This window comes from Rattus norvegicus, chromosome 4 (genome assembly GCF_036323735.1).
Source record: "Rattus norvegicus strain BN/NHsdMcwi chromosome 4, GRCr8, whole genome shotgun sequence".
NCBI lineage: Eukaryota > Metazoa > Chordata > Mammalia > Rodentia > Muridae > Rattus > Rattus norvegicus.
This window is the reverse complement of record NC_086022.1, coordinates 15,505,911-15,524,876: the sequence shown is the minus strand read 5'-3', so window position 1 is coordinate 15,524,876 and position 18,966 is coordinate 15,505,911. Positions and strand designations below refer to the sequence as shown.

The 18,966-nt window shown below is 41.3% G+C and overlaps 1 protein-coding gene across 26 annotated transcripts in view; it reads left to right on the top strand.

The window, feature by feature from the left end:
• Positions 1-18,966, top strand: part of Magi2 (membrane associated guanylate kinase, WW and PDZ domain containing 2) — a 1,483,910-nt gene that overhangs the window by 1,237,551 nt on the left and 227,393 nt on the right. For 23 of the 26 annotated variants that reach the window (NM_053621.2, XM_063285355.1, XM_063285358.1 and 20 more), the window contains one exon: positions 18,234-18,872. The exons of the other annotated variants lie outside the window; for them this stretch is intronic. In NM_053621.2, the coding sequence (NP_446073.2) occupies positions 18,234-18,872 (639 nt within the window). The remainder of the gene's footprint in view (positions 1-18,233; positions 18,873-18,966) is intronic. 26 annotated transcript variants of the gene reach the window in all.

Genomic DNA, 18,966 nt, shown 5'->3' with positions numbered 1-18,966 from the left:
AAAATAGCATCCAGTAGATTGGGAAAAGATCTTTAGCAAACCTATACCTGATAAACAGCTAATATCTAATATATACCAAGAACTCAGAAGTTAGACTCCAGGGAACCAAATAATCCTATTAAAAATGGGGTACAGAACTAAGCAAAGAATTCTCAACTGAGGAATATTGAATGGCAGAGAAGCACCTAAAGAAATGCTCAGGGGTTGGGGATTTAGCTCAGTGGTAGAGCACTTGCCTAGCAAGCACAAGGCCCTGGGTTCGGTCCTCAGCTCCAAAAAAAAGAGAAATGCTCAACATCCTTAGTCAACATGGAAATGCAAATCAAAACAACCCTGAGATTCCACTTCACACCAGTCAGAATAGCAAAAACTCAGGGGACAGCACATGCTGATGAAGATGTGGAGAAAGAGCAACAGTCCTCCATTGTTGGTGGGATTGCAAGCTGGTACAACCACTCTAGAAATCAGTCTGGTGGGTCCTCTGAAAATTGGACATAGTACTACCTGAGGACCCAGCTTACCACTCCTGGGCATATACCCAAAAGTTGCTCTAACATATAACAAGGACACATGCTCCATTATGTTCATAGCAGCCTTATTCATAATAGCCAGAAGTTGGAAAGAACCCAGATGTCCTTCAACAGAGGATGGATACAGAAACTGTGGTACATCTACACAATGGAATATTACTCAGCTATCAAAAACAATGACTTCATGAAATTCTTAGGCAAATGCATGGAACTAGAAAATATCATCCTGAGTGAGGTCACCCAATCACAGAAAAACACACATGGTTTGCACTCAGTGATAAGTGCATATTAGCCAAAAAGCTTGGAATACCCAAGATATCATTGACAGACCATATGAAGCTCAAAGAGAAGGAAGACCAAAGTGTGGATGCTTCAGTCCATCTTAGAAGGGGGAACAAAACACTCAGGGGAGGAAATACAGGGACAAAGAGTGGAGCAGAGACTGAAGGAAAGGCCATCCAGAGACTGCCCCACCGGGGAATCCATCCCATGTTCAACCACCAAACCCAGTCACTATTGCTGATGCCAAGAAGTGCTTGCTGACAGGAGCCTGATATGGATGTCTCCTGAGAGGCTCTGCCAGAGCCTGACAAATACTGAGGCAGATGCTCACAGCCAATCATTAGACTGAGAACTGAGTCCCCAGTTGAGGAGTTAGAGGAAGGACTGAAGGAGCTGAAGGGGTTTTCAACCCCATAGGAAGAACAACTCTATCAACCAACCAGACCCCACCAAAGCTCTAGGGACTAAACCACCAACCAAGGAGTACAAATGCAGGGACCCATGGCTCCAGCTGCATATGTAGCAGAGATGGCATTGCCTGTCATCAATGGGAGGAAAAGCCCTTGGTTCTGTGAAAGCTCCTTTCCCCAGTGTAGGGGAATGCCAGGGTGGTGAGGTGGGAGTGGGTGGGTGGGAGGGGGAGCATCCTCACTGAAGCAGGTGAGTGGCAGAGTGGGCAGCAGGGAAAGTGACTAACATTTGAAATGTAAATGCATAAACTATCCAATAAAAAATTTTGTTTAAAAAAAGAGAAATGAGGGGTTGGGGATTTAGCTCAGTGGCAGAGCGCTTGCCTAGGAAGCGCAAGGCCCTGGGTTCGGTCCCCAGCTCCGAAAAAAAAAAGAACCAAAAAAAAAAAAAAAAAGAGAAATGAAAACCGGTTGTGGTGCCGTTAAATTACTTCGAATGTCAGTTGTTCCATGTCACCCCCTAAGGAAGAATCATCGATAATGGTGTGTCATATTAGATGTTAGGCACTGGGAATGCCACTAAAGTGACTTCAGAGCAGTGTCCTGGAGACTTAGACTCATTTAGTTGTGGGTGATCTCATTATGAGCCCCTATCCTGATTCCACTATCTCCAGAAGACCCTGTACCAAAGGTTTTCCAAAGACCAGCGAGGTTAATACTGTCTACCATCCAAGACATTCCATTAGACCAAGGTTGGCCATCAATAAATGGGTAAGTCCAGGCTTTCACTTGGTTTTGTAAATGAAGTTTGCTCGGGCCAGCTATGCCCGTGTATTTGTATTATCTATTGTGACACTTGTGCTATACAAAAGAGCTGAATAATTGCCACGGAAACCACATACCTCATAAAATCAAAATCGTTTACTATCTGACCTTTTCTAGAAAAAGTTTAGAAAAATGGGTACCTTATGAACGTGTAACTTTCTTACAAAATTTCTAAAAGAACACTCTGCTTAGATAGTAAATACCTGCATTGCAAGCTATGTACTGGTTTCATGGAATAAACAGTTTCTTATTCTGAAAGAAAATGGTATGAAGTGGTGATTTGATAAACCTGGATCAAATAAGAAAGTCCTGTTGAGCCAGTAACAAACACAAGTTCCAGAGGTCCTGCCTCCCAGAGCTGCATCCTCACCCAGGAACAAGAGCGGGACCTGCAGCGTGGAGACCACAGCCCTGACAATGCCCTGCTGTGTTTGCTTCCCGCCACTGGCCCATCTGCTCATCTCTCTAGTTGGTTGTAGTTCAACCATGAGACGGGATGACTCCATGTAGAATTAGTAGTTTTTCTGCGCTTTGTCTAACTTTGGCCGGGGATTTATTTCCTTTGGAATCTTTGGGTCGGACAAACTTTTAACCGTCCAACTTTCAAAAGAAGATGTCACTGCTGGCACAGCACGCGTAGTCACAGCTATGATGAGCAAGTGAGAGACAGAGAGATGGGATAGACAGAGAAGCGGAGCGATCTGTGCACTCTGAAGAGAGGCAGAAGTAGAGGTGAGAGGTGGTGAGGAATGGCCTAATATGATTAGCCTGAGCCCACACCAGAGTCCATGGTGAATTCCCTTCCTGAGCTGCCAAAGAGGGCCATTCTCAGTCCTTGGTTGTGCAAACCGCCCTGGTCTGGGCTGTTGCTTACAGCCATGCAGATATCTAAGGACTGTGCAGAGCTGGCCCCACCCTTTGCCTACTGTAGCACTCAAGGAAGCAGATCCAGCACAACAGAGATGACCCTGGGGGCTGGGATGCAGGTGAGCTTGCCCTGAGTACTTGAGCCTGGAAGAGCTGGCCCCACCCCTCACACAGGTAATGTGAGCGAACTGGCCCTGAGAGCATGACAGCTGGAGACCAACCCCCCTGTGTGTGAGTTTGCCCCAAGGGCATAAGTCTTGGAGACCTAAATCCATCTCTTGCCACCTCTATCTGGACCCATTCCTTGCATGGGCATTGTGGGAAAACTGGTCCTTAGGCAGCCTAGTACCTCACCTGGGCAGCATAGTAGAGCTGGCCCTGCGGGAGGGGTAGAGGTAAACTAGCCCAGGGCGGTTTGAGAACAGGAGAGATGACCTTGCCCTTACCTGGCCCTAATGGCGTGGGCACCTGAGAGTTATGCAGCCCCTTGTCAGGAAGGAGTACTGGCTCCGCCCCTTTCTTAGGCTAAGGGGCCGAGCCGGCCCTAGTCGCGTAGGTACAGGAGAGCTGGTAGGCTGATTAACTCTACTACTGTCCAGGCCCAGATCCACGGTTTTAAAATGGACAACCTGAACATCTACCCCATCTATGAATTTCTGGAACATGCGAAGGGGCCAGTCCTAGAGATTCAAAGCTACAAGATCTCATGATACAGGACAACAACTGGATATCCAAGATGGATCCTATTGACTGTGTAGCAGAAGCCAGAGGCCTGCGACCAAACCAATGATTCTGTGCAATGAACGTTTGCTAGTGGACTGTTTGGGCAGGAGGGTATATTGTGTGATACACCACAGCTTCTCTGAAAAGATGGTTGTTTTGTTGAGGAGATTGCAAGGGCAGATATAGAGGGACTGAGAGTTAAGTGGAATCAGGGTACATGATATAAAATTCACAAAGAATCAAGAAAAAGGTTTTTTTTAATCCTATGATTTCCTTTTTAGTTACATATCCTTTTTAAAAAAGTGGATGTTTTATTTATTTACATTTCAAATTTTATCTCCTTTCTGGGTTTTCCCTCCCCCTGCTTCTGAGGGTGCTTCCTCATCCACTTACCCACCCCTGCCTCCCCTCCCTGGCATTCCCCTACCCTGGGGCATCAAGCCTTTACAGGACCAAGGGCCTCTCCTCCCACTGATGCTGGACAAGGCCAAAAGAATGGTATCCTTACAATAAAAAATTTTAAAGAGGAATAGTACACTGACTATTTGACTCACCCCTAATAAGTCCCAGATATTAGACACATCTTTTATAATGGTTTGACTGATGCAAAAAACCCTCGTTTGATGATGTCAAAACCCTGGGCATCAGATTGCATCATCCAGCAAAGCAATATTAGTTCAACAATTTGGAAAGTGGGTTGAAGCCTTCCTTTAAATCAAGACATGGACCTGAATTTGGGGTTTTTTAAAATAATTTTTCTTCAGGGTCAAATGAGATTGGGTTCATTTAGTGTGATATCAAATACAAACCAAGTGTGATTTATTGCTCATGCCTAAAATTCTAGCATACAAGAGGTAGAAGCAAAAATATCAGGAGTTCAATGTCATCTTTGGTTACCTTGGCTATTGAATGAGTTCAAAGGCCAGCTTGGGATTCATGAACCTTGTCTTAATAATAATAATAATAATAATAATAATAATAATAATAATAATAATAATAATGTTATTATACCCTAGGTCAATGCATTCTCTTAATAATTAAATATGTTAAAATTGTATATAAAGTAAAAACTATCTGAAAAGAGTCTCATGAGTCAGAGTTTGAAACACTTTCTTTTCTGGACCACATTCAATAAAAAAAATTCAGAACAGAGTCCATATTATTTTGTACGACAGCCTGTTAATTGCTTCCAAGAGAATAACAACAAGCTGTCCTTGAAAAGAATGGCTGGCAGGGGTACAGCTCTCCATACTTTTGGATAGTATTTGCCAAGAAACAAGGTCAGTCTGATAATGTGTCAAACACATTCTTTATTAACCTTAATAGGTGAAGTATAGCTAACGAACTATTGGTGGTTAAGTGGCCTGACGACTGTTGTAAATACTCTCATTGATTCTCCTTCGTAATCTGTAGTGAATTATTTTACATGAGAGACAGTGGCTAAGAGATTGCTTTATAAGCGCATGATATAGGCAGGGCACTCAGGTAGCTAACTACACTGGGTTGGAGGCCCTTGGAGAGCACATGACTTTTGCAGAGCACTGACCTCACTAGCTATTCTCTACACCCGGGCAAGAACACCGGAAAGTCTTAGAATGAAAGTCTACTTTTCTGATTGTTTTTCCCACAGTCCACCGACACTGCTCCCCTCTGCACAGTTGCCATCTCTCATCCTGTCTTGCTGAGATCACTAACTGAATCTTCTCATGACGTAAATGAAAACGAAGATAATCGTAGTGTTGCTCCAATTTTTTTTTAATGTCATTATTTAGAGAGTCAAGAGGGGAAGGGTGTGCTTCTTCCGTTATGAAGCTGAACTTCAAGCCGCTCGCCCGGCTCACTTCTCTTCCACATTTACAGCCTCCTGTCTTGCATCGCCTTCTTCCCGCTCTTTTGCACTCTGTTCCACTTCCTCACCTCCTTGTTTCCCCTCTGCCTGTTGCTTTAGGTTTCTTCGCTATTCCTGTCTGCTCTCCCACGGCAGGCTTCTTCAGTACCATGGACAACCTACTCTATTTTTCTCACTACGGTGGGAAATGATTTGCTCTTCCTCTCAACGGTCTCTGAAACCAAGTCCCAAAATGACCGCAGAACGCATCCACTTGCTGAAATCAATGGCTACTTTCAGCCTAATGTCTGGTTCCCATCCCGCTGGAAACAGGCAATCAGCCCCCGTCCAAACACCGTCATTCTCTGGCCCTGCCATTGCAGCGCTCCTTCACAGCCCATTTTTTGTGGCTCCCCTCATTGACTTCTTCCCTCATGCTGTCCGCTCACATTGACGTGGTTACCCGAAATCCACCGGCACCTCTGGGCAGCTCTTCCTTGACAGTGCACATTTGCTGAACGTATTGCATGGCTAATCATTCTCACTCTCGGCAAAAGTTTATGAGTTCTTATGCTCCACCATTGCTGAACCGATGCCCACTAAAGATATGAGAAGTGACATCAGTTGGTTTTAATACTGCTCCATAAAGAAGAGATACTAAGTTTTATGTGTTTTATTTTATTCTCTACTTTTCTGATCATTGGTTATTTTTAATGTCCCACTGGAATAGTGAACACAAATCATATATTTAATCACAGAGTAAACATATTTCTTTACTCGATTGTAGCTTATGGTGTTTTTGTACTAAAGATCTATTCTGATCATCTTTCTATTTTCTGGTCTTTCCAAAGCATGCGGAAGGGACCCCACACATTGTATTTGGATAGAGTTCTAAAGGTTAAAATTACTTTATGCCTAAAATTACACCAATATTTTATTAGATACGCTGGTTAGTTCATGGTGATTAAAAACTCTGGTTGCTAATTAAGTTAATAAAGTTGAGGATGGAAAACGGGAAAGGGAATAACATTTGAAATATAAATAAGAAATACCTAATTTAATAAAGATGGAAAAAAACCATCATTAATGTGAAATCCGTAAAAAATAACAAATTAAGTCTGCAGTGAGCCCAAAAGACTAAAATGTCTGTAGTGATGACTTCAAATGTTGAATCCCTAGTACCTCCCTCCCCACAAATGTTGTCAAGTGCACTCTATTTTCTATAAAAATCTACGAAGCATATATCATAATTTATCTAATTTTCCCCTGCCATGGAGTTCTGTGCACACCAATGATGTGACCATCCCCATGTGCAATGAGGCTAAGAGTGTAAGTAACCCTTTAGCTTGTGAGATACTGAAAATGAAGATGTCATCATATTTCATGCACACAGAGCATAAACGGCACATGAGAACTCCATTTATTTTGGCATATATTACTTTACTTGACAATAAACCACCTGGCATCAATAAAGTTATCACTTAAAATATTATTAGTCTATCTTTCCTATAGACTTTTCCTACTTTAAGCTATAAGAAATGTTGGACTGGACAAAGACATGTATTTCAGTAAAAGAGACAATGCAGCCTTAAAAGAATCGGCTTCTTAGCTGGAGTCTTTCTCTGAAATCTAAGTAAAAGCACTGTCAGAATTAAGATACCATTTGCATACTTAGTAGGTGAACAATTTAAAACTTCAGTTAAACCCGAGGGAAGAATGAAACTAGGTAAAAATTAAATAAAGATATTTGACAGCAGAAAATATTTGGCAAAGCTCCTAATTCTTATCCTCCCAAAGCTAAGTCTGAATTTTAATTAATGCTTTTGCCAATATCTTGACTCTAGCATTTTATGTTGAAGGAATTATTGAAGGATTGACTGAAGACGTTTGATATGGCAATAAATATTTATGATCTGCTATTTTTTTATATTATTAATTGGCTAAGTTCTTAGATCTCTTGCTTCCTCGGACCTTAGTAAATGAGAGATTTAAAATATCAGTTCATGTCCTCTCTCTCTGCTTCATGATTAGGATTTAAAATGGAAATTGACCACAATCCCGTGCCCTCAACAATCATTGATTACTGTTTATGTAGAGAAGCTAGTGTGTCTATGCAATCTAAGTTAAAAATGAGTCAAAATGTTACATGTGTCAATGTATTCTAGATCTAACAAAATTGGATCTTGTTATATAATAGCCCTGTTTGCAGTTATGCCCATTGAAATGGAGATTATTCATCATTTAGTAATATCACTTAGTAAAATCACCTCATTGCTCATTGTAATAAATATATGATGATATGCAATTCTAGTGGGTTTGCCCTTCCAAACTCATGGCAGCCAAGTTTCCAAAGCTTACGAACTTCTTATAATACCTTCAAATAACTTTTTATTAACCTTGGTACTTACTAGATTTTTGTGACCTGAGAGCTTTTCTGCAGTGGCCCTCTTTGGAAGCTGGAGCACTTCCTTTCATTCCCTTCTGATCTCCTTGCCTCATTGACTAGAGAATAAACTTTGTAATTCTGTCACTAAGCAATTTTTTTCATCCAACTGTAACTTAAGAAAAAAATTACAAAAGTTTTGTGCCATAACAATCAGGTATTTTAATATTATGCCAAAATATTATGTGGGTCAGTCAGTCAAACAGGTAAGACTAGACAAACAAAATTACAAGTGTTTAACTATACTCTATGGCTTAAGGTCAAATAAATTAGCTATGTGAATCTTGTCATAAATAAAACTAGACATCCACACCACTTAAAAGACAAACACATAGAGATGTAGCAGATGATCATTTTGTTGCGGTGGACCGTGGATGTCTAAGCTACGCCTGGTCTCCCTCAGGTTATTTTAAGAATTGAAATGAGATCATGTCTCTACAGTGATGGATTGGCATACAGTCATCACTCAGCACACAATACTGGCTGTCATTATTAGCCAGTAATCATGGCTCCCTGAGCTCCAACGGTGAATTCAATCAGCAGAAAGAGATTAATAGACGGTGTTGTGCTAGCTAGACCCCCCCCAAAAAACAAATGGATCTCTAAAATTTTCAAATAGATCTCCAAAATTTTCATCCACTATGCACTTATGATTGCGGTATCTCACTGCAACTTGTAGGAACCTGGTTTAGAGTGCCCGTGCTATAATTATGAAAGTAATACAATAATTAAGTTTAAAAGAAAACTATTTTATTGTTTCTGACTCTCTCACAACTTCATTTCATTATTTGTCCCATAAAAACCCATATGGCGTATCTAGCACAATGAGGGGTAATGGGGTATACACCCCACAACAAAAGTCCCACTCGCCCAACATTAGAAGTTGCTACATGTTTTTGCCCTTTCTCTCCACACAAGTCCAGATTCCAAAATCTCAGTAAAGATAGCTTTTTCTCGCCCATTTTGCCATATGTTTGAAGAATTTTCTTTTAATTGGCAGGTCGTGGTGTGTGTGGCCTATTGAACAAGCTGACTACTGAATGCTCATATACAATACTGCTCTTTCAAAACTGAAATAGGAAATCAAAGGGTCCAACTTGGGATGATGATAGTCTGTCCACAAAGATTTACATATTCTATCTCCCTATGAAGTGTGTGTGTGTGTGTGTGTGTGTGTGTGTGTGTGTGTGTGTGTGTGTAAGACACAGTCAAATTCTTAGCATGATGATTTGTTTTCTGGCGGCCATTTTTTCAGACTCAGCAACTTGATGCTGTACCGCTTCTAAAATTCATATGTGAGAACTATTCTGGCATCCCTCATTCTGCAAGGCAGCAGGAGCCCTGTGATTTCTCAAAAATGAAGGAAGAAGTAGGTTGACATTTGGACGTGTGCTACACTACCAGTTACGGATTGTTTGTGGCCCCCCAGTGGAAGCACTGGTCAGAGAGCACTGTCAGGACACAGGGTGATGGAGATGAGGGCGCAAAAGTGCTGATCCAGCACCTCCATGGGAGGACTTCCTCATCCGAGTCTGCGGACTCCGGTTCAGCACCCAGCTCCATTAGAGCAAACAGTTCATTGTCCAAAAGCAAGTAAAGCAAAGCACTTGGCACACCGTTGTCCGGGGTCTGAAAACGGAGCTTTCCCCCTCCCTTCTTTTATATCGATTTTGTAGTATCAAAAACCAAATCCCTTTCTCCCCCAGGATCAAAGTACTGCTCTACAGATCTAAGACTGTGGGTAGGGCACGCAGCAAACGTAGAGCACACCGTTACAAGAAAGAAGCCATTAGGCAGGAGGCAGCAGTGTGGAATGGAGTAGGTGCCTGCATCCGTTTGATCTCCACAGTTCTTGTGCAGTCAGAGTGGCATTCAACTGGCCATCGCAGGTAAAATAGAGTACACTATTGGAAGCGTGCCCAGAGAGAGCTCGGGACTCCACCCCAGGCACCTACCTAATCACTGGGGGAGGGGGGATGCAATTTCTAGCCACTTGATACACTAGGTTAGAGTAAGATGAGATGATAAGGAAAAATAATGTCACATTGGGCCCTAGAAACTAAGTCTATTTTAAAAATTGTAGGGTGTCACCAAGATGGCTCAGCGGTACAGGCGCTGGCTGTCAACTTTAACAGCCTAGCTCAATCCCCTGGACCTACCTAGAAGGAGAGAGCAACTCTTCCAAGTTATCCTCTGACCCTATGCACACGCACACACATTAACACACACACACACACACACACACATACACACACACACACACACAGAGAGAGAGAGAGAGAGAGATTTAGACACAGATAGACACAGACACAGACACAGACACAGACACAGACACAGACACAGACACAGACACAGACACAGACACAGACACAGAGAGATTCTAATTATGCCTGTTCAGCTACAGTTGCTTCTGATTGAAAACAACCATGCACATTGCTTACTGTCCACCAAAAATAACCCCTTATAAGGTACTTTCATAGCTTGGGTAGTTGTGGTTGTGGTTGGGTGGCTATATGTGGCTAAGCCCAGATCTGTGCGCTCAATGCACAGTGGCACTTAGGGAAAGTCTAGAAAACACTTAAAATGCTCCTCATAAACTTTGGGGTTTTGAGATCATTTCAAAGGTAGTTTCTTTTGCGTTTTATGCAGTTCCTCCAAAAAAAACATATTTTTCACTTGGTTGTTTAAAATGCATTATATTCTTTTAGCGAAATGACAGATTCACCCACCATTTATGCTGCCGAGTTCCTGAAGCGAACAGGTTATTTCGAAAGCCTCTACTTTAGGGAACTTTGCAATAATTTTAAAAACACAGAACACTCTCTGCTGCTTTTTGCTGCTTTGCCTCTACTTTATGTCTGAAATATTGTTTCATCTTTTGCCAGATCAGCAGATAATCAGCGCTTTAGACTCCCTCACAATGTGTTTTTTATGTTCCTTTCAAGGAAACAAAATGCCAGGATTTAAATACATCACAGCACTCGATGCCAAACACTAAGGGGATGCAAATAGATCGCTGGACTGACACACAGCTGTCGGAGAGTAATTGTTGTGTGTGTGCTTCGTAAGGCAAGCTTTTAATTAGACATCTGCACCAGGTCACAGGGCAGAAGTACTAAGATGCGATTAAGAAACCTTTTCCTCTTTCGAGAAGTGGCTACTGTGTCATCTTAAGGCTGGGCTTATAGACAGAGTGTTCTCTGCCTACACAGAACACATTGCAGTCACTGGATGCTTTGGTAGAAAGTCTGAGGAAGCCTCCAGAGATGGGCCCATTCAGTGGTTCACTGGGACCACTGAAACCACCAATGTCGTGCACATTATCAGATGCAGGGCCTTCAAAGCCACATCCTAGAAATTACCTGTTATAATGTTTACATATTTGTGCGTACGTGATATATCACGATGGTTCTGAGTGTCACTCCTCCAGCTCAGCATCCCCTAAGCCCTCTTCCAAACAATGCATTGTGGATGATTGCAGAAAATGGACAAGGCTATTGCAATGGATTTCCCTGTTCGTAATGATCTGCTTCACTGCCTCCCTCCATTAACTTAGCCAATCAAAAGAACACTGCAGTTCATCTCTCAATTTTCACACTCAGGAACTGAAGATATTTTACCCAGCAGCCCGGCAGATAATAATTTGAAAAATATACTTACGTCAAAATTTAGCCTGGCCCACTTAAAATTCTTAACACTTATATCGAGGTCCTGGATTTGGTATCTGAATTTGACCTAATTATCACTGTGAATTCTTAAGTTACTTAACCTCTTCCAATCTCAAATGTCTGTGTGTAAAGTAAAGACTGGATCAGGTGAGGGTTATAAACGCCAGATGAATACCAAGAATATTAAAACAGAGTCACCAACTAGAGGCATCACATGTGCTAGCCATAAGGCTCAGGATTGAAGGTTGCTCTACTGGGAATAAGTAACAAGAGATGGCTACAAAGTGGTCAAAAAGATGAAGCTGGCCTCAGAGATGTTTGTTAGTGAGCAAAAGAATAAAAAGCAAATGTGGGGTAGAGAACACAGGCTGGAGGGGAGTTGTGTGTGTTGGGGAGGGGCAACTCAATGGATAGGCTAACCACAGCAAAGAACGCATGGTGAGAGGTAAGAAATGAGGAGGACAGGCACCACATGCCTTGGATATGGCCCTGGAGATGGCGCTAATCGCCAGGCACTGGAAGACAATGAGAAGAAAGTATGTTGAACATGTGGGCTGGTGGCGAGTTCACGAGGAAGTCAACGCAAGACAGTATCTGGTGCTCCGTAGCCTCTGACAATGATGCCTTCAGTGTGCAGAGTTACACATACCTCACATCTCTTGGGGACAGAAATAATCCTGACCAGAAGAATCAAGAGCCATTAGAGAGGTCCCGTCTACTCCCCAGAGTCAACTTGAGGTGCAATTAGCAGACTCTATGATCCAATAAACTAATGTGGTTTCCCTTTGTCCACTCCTGGTTATTACTGCGACACCAGAAAGCACAGCTAGAGACTCCTGCAGAAAGAGATTCCTGGAATAGGAAAAGGAGAAGGGGAAGGAGGGAGAAAAGAAGAGATGGGGAAAGGGAAGGGAAGGAAAGAGAAGAGGAGAATTTCAATGAAAAAGTACTTTAGTGATTATCTGACCTGATGTTCTGTTTATAGCATGATACCTGTCTCTTGGTAACAATTAAATACATGGAAACATTTGCTAAATAAATTAATAAATAAATAAGGACCAAAGCACAGAAATAGTTACTAGTTATTGACATACCCGCATAAAAATCAACACCTCATGACTTTTAAGCAATTATATTTCCCATTATGCCATGCATGACCTTAGCACACATTGTCTTTGGGACCCTGTTCCCCTTCCTGGGTGCCTTGCCCAGCTTTGATATGAGAGTTTGTCCTTTGTTCTATTGTATCTCGTTGTACAGTATTCAGTTGACCTCCCTGGGAGGTCTACACTTTGGGGGGACAGCGTGGGGAACGAATCTGGGGGAGAGGGGAGGTAGAAGGGAAAATGGGATGGATGGATGGAGGGGGAAGCTGCAGTTGGGGTCCATTGTATGAGAGAAGAATCAATAAAAAAATTTTTTTAAACATTAAGACAAGGTATTTTAATATTTAAAGTTTGTTTCACTGCATCTTAGATGGCAATGTCGTTTGTCATGCTTTATATTCAAATAATATCTTTATAGCTCTCATAACTTAAGCACCCATTTTTATTCCTCTACCCAAAATTGATGGCATGTACAGTAATGCCATCTCCAAAACAAGTTAACGGAACTATGGCAAGATCTACTGCCCAGACGGAGTTCTCCTCAGACTGAAGTCTGATTTTGTAACTTTCATCTTAAAGAGACTCCATGGGAATTTCAGAAACTATTTTCAGAAGAACGATGTTCCTATCTTTGTAAGAATAGAAATTGAGACATTTTTAGCAGAAGAAATTAGATTTAGGTCTAAGGGAAAACTTTTGAGCAGTAAAAGGCATAGAGCCATTTTAACAAGTTCTTCTGGAAACATCATGGGAAAGGGCATTGACCAGTTTGCTTTCTTCAGTGCTGTTGGCCTGGTCTTTCCCATTTTCAGGCAGACGTGAGCGTGCACTGAGATGCTCAACTGTGGATGATGTGTGTTCTACCCACTGCTACATGCACGGGTCATATTCTCCACCTGAGCCTTCTTCCCCAACTAATCACAGTGTACTTAAGTTCCCAAAATGAAAACACTTTTCTTTAATGTGAATGGGAACATTGACAAGTAAATCAAAATCAATAAGGTCCAAAATAATGTGTTAACATGTACGACATACATGTGTTTGTGACTGTTGTAAATAATGTGTTAACATGTACAACATACATGTGTTTGTGACTGTTGTAAATAATGTGCTAACATGTATGACGTATGTGTTTGTGACCGTTATAAAACAGTGAAAATGGAAACAGAAGGTAATCAAATTCTATGTCAAAATAATATCTTAATACTATTAAAATTAACACAAGGCCCAGAAAGTACACTTTAATAAATCGTATTGGGCGAGAGGAAGAATTAACTCGTTTCATATAGAGTGTAGGTAATGGATGGATAGGGTTGATGAAAATTTTTCTTTTATCATAAAAGTCTCTGACTTGATTAAAAGGAAAACTTTGAAATGCTAATGGGGAGGTATTAAGATCAGCTTTGATTTCTTTTCGCTGTTTTCCTCTAACTATTCCCACCACTCTATTCAATGAAAATCTACCTAATATGTAAAGAATTTCCAATATGGTACCGATATAATATTCTGCACGTTGTACAGAAAGCTTGGAAGAGGTAGAACAGCAGCGAAACTTAAGTCTGAGGTACAGAGGCACAAGCATATGGTAACTGCGATTTCACTGGAACAATATGTCCTTGAAGACGTAGGAAAAGAGATGGATATGTCGAGGTAAATGTATCCATTAAAGTGGAGGGTAGTGGATAGGAGATTCCACCTGAATGGCGAGCTTCAAGGTAGGGCTTGTGAGCAGTATTGATACTGGCTTCCCACAGTGGTGATCCATGGGGTGGAGAAGACAGAAATAAGGTCAAAGGGCTGTAGATAAAGAGTGGGAAATGGCAGCTATGGCTGACAAGCGTTTTTAACTTAGCAGAGTAGACTATAAAAAGAGTATTGATCAAGAAGTCAATCCACAGAGTTGGGTCCACAGAGGTAGTTAAGGAAAGTAGATCCAATATAAGAGACACAAAAAGGAAGCTTCTTTAGTCCATCGTGACTCAAAGAATGTGGGAGTAGAGGGACTCGGCATAAAAATAACTCTAACTTAAACAATGCTTCGTCAAGAGTGTTCTCTTTTATTCCCAAAATGATGAGGTGTCCAGGAAAAAGCCAGTGATAAATATTTATCTCCATGACTAAGAAAGAACCAAATTACTTTAAAACATTTTTTTCACATAGAACAGTAGCCTTAAACACCCTTTCTCTTACCTGTACCCCATCATTGGGTATCAGATCTCTGTGAGGCCACACCAGTGTAACTCATGGCATTCCTCTGTCACATCAATCTGACCCGAAGTCAATATTCCTAGAATCGCCTGTCTTGAATCGGGTTGTAAGTAAATGTCCAATCGAGGAATCCGTGTAGTCTTCCAGGCAGTGAAAAGATGCGCTTAGCTTTCCAGAGAAATGCATCCTTATATTTGTGTGAAGAGTCTTTCCTTGGTAAAAAATGTTTTCACAGCAAGATCTCATTTTCACAGTAGACCTGAAACAGCAGAAATGAATGTAATGTTCTAATTTCCAGCTTATGAAAGAAGAAACTGAGAGATTCCGAAATCAAGTGACTCCTTTACAACTCTCCCTCTGAAAGAGGCAAGCAGGTCGGCAGCAGAGCTAGGCCCCTGTCTGTGCTCTTAAATCCGGTCTATCTTAGAACTCGGCTTGGAACACTGTAGGATGACACATGCCAGGTGGCTTCTATTTTTGTTTCACAACATGTAAATGACATTCATACAGCACAGTCTACGAATAACCTGATTTGTCCATTCCATCTAAATAAGCACATGTTTGTATATATCACCATCTACAGCAGTTTTTGAAACAACACATTAGCTAGGCATTTATATATTTTGTAAAGTGGGCATTTGAATCTTGTCAAGGAGTTAGATAGCTTTTCAGTAACTCAACTCTCATCTTTAACCTTCAGAAATTTATTTTTCCCAGTAAAGAGAATCCTACAGTATTCATCAGTTGCTTTGTTTTATGACTTGAAAAATCTATGGAGTAGAAACTACTTGTACACATTTAAAGGCAGTGTTGCAAAGAACCACAAATAGTTCTCATTAATTACCACATACCTGTTCTTTAGACCTGAAGAGAACTAGTTCCTTTTTCCTAGACAAGACCAGAAGAACAGAGAGAAAGATTAAGTGCCTGGAGACCGAGAGTTGTCAGCTGTGATTAAAGTTAGTGACAACCTTAGAGTAAAGTGGCATCTGTCACCTTCCTGCCTTTTACTTGGTCACTTGGAATCAATCACTTCTATAATCATTTGACTATGACTGTAGAGGGACTATCTTAATTGGGCCACCCTAGTTTTTCAGAAGGATGTTATCAAGGACAAATAACTACAGGAATAGCAACCATATATTCATAAAGATGTAGAGTCACAGCCTTGTCACCTATTATCAAATTATCAGTTATTTCCCAGATAATCATGTTGGTATTATGTTTCTTTATCATTTAAAGGAAATCGGATCAAATCCTTGTGCTAAATCAAATTCCTAATAAATGATAGGCTTGGAACTCAGTCTTTTGCCTCACTATCCCAAGTCATCTCCCTATCCCAGGCAGACTTCTAAACACACAGAAAACGCTGGGTTGAGAATAAAGGTAGATAGATAGATAGATAGATAGATAGATAGATAGATAGATAGATAGATTAGATAATGGATAGGTGGATAGATGAATGATGGGTGGATGAAGGATGATAATAGGTGGATGATGGGTGGATAGATGAATGATGGAGGAATGGATGGATAGATGGATAGATGGATGGATAGGTGGGTGGATGGATGGATGGATGGATGGATGGATGGATGGATGAAAGGGAATATCAGATGTGCCCAAGAGCAAACCTACATGTTTGTCCTCCCTCGCAATCTGGGGAATTCTAGTTAAAGACATGATACAACACAGTAGTAGAACAGTTACCTGGCATGTGAGTGCCCCTGGCCTTAATCCTCAGCACAAACAGTACCAGAGGGTGGGATGGAGGTGGGAGAGGAGGAGAGAAAATACCCTATAGCCTGTCTGGCTCTGGCATTTTTCTAGGACTCTGAAATGAGTAATAGAGTTAGTTTAAGATGATGTAGAGTCATTCCCACCGGCTCCCCTCAAGCAAGGAAGCCTAATAGCCGAGAAGGAAGAGCCACTCCAGCTCTGTGAGTGTGGGTTCAGTGCTTCAGCACCCTTTCTGTGGAAATGTGTGGTCAAACACGGACTCACATAGGCTACAGAACTTTCTAGAAGCAAGTCTACCCTGGGTCCTTTGCCAATGTCTGTTGAGCCTTTCTATCTATTTCTGTAGAACTTCCTGTTCCCTCACATTTAGGAAAAATGGCTTGTTAATCAAACCAACAATGTTGAAGGCATTTTTCTTAGGAATTTTTACTCCTAGAACTATTCATTTATAAGTACATTGGAGAGACAATCTACACATACAAATACAAACACACACACACACACACACACACACACACACACACATATATATATACATATATATATACATATATATATGTACCTGAAAATGTATTTAGTCTGTTAATTATTTTGGTGTTTGCTATCTTGATAGATGAGGATATCAGAGAAAAATGCCTGGCCACTTGTACTATGCAGTTCAAAACTCAACCATAAATAAACAGCTATCTATTGAGTTGGCCTCTGACGATCTGTAGGAGCTTTCCTTCCTCATATACTCCTCGGCGACAGCAGCCACTATTTTAATTTTCAAGTTCAAAGCTTCAAGTATTATGGCTCATCAGGATAAAAATACCCACCCATAATAGAACTAGTCTCCAAAAATAAAGTTGTTATTCACCCATAATTTAAGAAATTTTAAAACAATTATCTCAAACAACTGTGCCTTTTACATTTAAAGGGAGAAATCTTTTTAATGATTATATTTCATAATGAATAATTTGTATTCACAGCATTTCTAAGTTCATAAAGTTTACTCCTAACCGGTAGACTCCTACAAGCCTATGCTAATTCTCCCTTGGGAAAAAGAACAAATGTTGTTGCTGAAATAATTTTTCCAAGATAAGAGACTGTGTCCACAGAAACTCCCTGTTTGACTGACAGGGTCCCGAGTCCCCGTTATCCATGGTGACTACATTCTTACAATGCTCAGAGGCCACCAAGCCCTGTCGCTTTGCCTTCTCATTTCGTTCTCACAGCACCTTCACAATTCTTCAAATACCAGAGTTTTCTTTTTCATCCAAAATTTATGGCTATCACTTCTCAACAGTTTGAAATTTCTTTGATCTTGGTTACACTAAAATGGAAATGGAAAAGAAAAGAAAAACGAAACGTATGTTTCTTCAAAGTACAAATTCCTTTAGCTTTTGTTCTTCCTGAGCCTGAATATGGTTGCCCATTCTCCTGTTGGCAGACCTTTGTGTCCTTGAGTCACCTACGGAGAACTGAAGTATTACTGTAACTGATTTCTTACTGTTTGCTGAGAAGCAGAGAACTCTTTTGGTGTTCTCATAAATAATTCCATTTCTCTATGTCAATGTTAATTGAACTTACCTCATGTTGTCAATCTCTCCTTTTTTCTTTGCAGGTGATGTCATTGTCTATATTAATGAAGTTTGTGTCCTTGGACACACTCATGCAGATGTTGTCAAACTTTTCCAGTCTGTTCCTATTGGTCAGAGCGTCAACCTGGTGTTGTGTCGTGGCTACCCTTTGCCCTTTGATCCTGAAGACCCTGCCAACAGCATGGTGCCACCCCTTGCAATAATGGAGAGGCCACCTCCGGTGATGGTCAATGGAAGACATAACTATGAAACATATTTGGAATACATTTCTCGGACCTCACAGTCGGTCCCAGATATTACAGACCGGCCACCTCATTCTTTGCACTCCATGCCAGCTGATGGCCAACTAGATGGCACATATCCACCACCCGTCCACGATGACAATGTGTCTGTGGCTTCATCTGGAGCCACTCAAGCTGAACTTATGACCTTAACCATTGTGAAAGGTGCCCAGGGATTTGGCTTTACTATTGCCGACAGTCCCACGGGACAGCGGGTGAAACAAATACTTGACATTCAGGGATGCCCCGGGCTGTGTGAAGGAGACCTCATTGTTGAGATCAACCAACAGAATGTACAGAACCTGAGCCATACAGAAGTGGTGGATATACTTAAGGACTGCCCCGTCGGAAGTGAGACTTCTCTAATCATCCATCGAGGAGGTAAGACGAACACAGATGTGAAGTACCACGTGTGGGTAGATGGGAAGAATCCTTTATAATAATATTGTTCGAGTGAAGTTTTCTATAGGCTGGC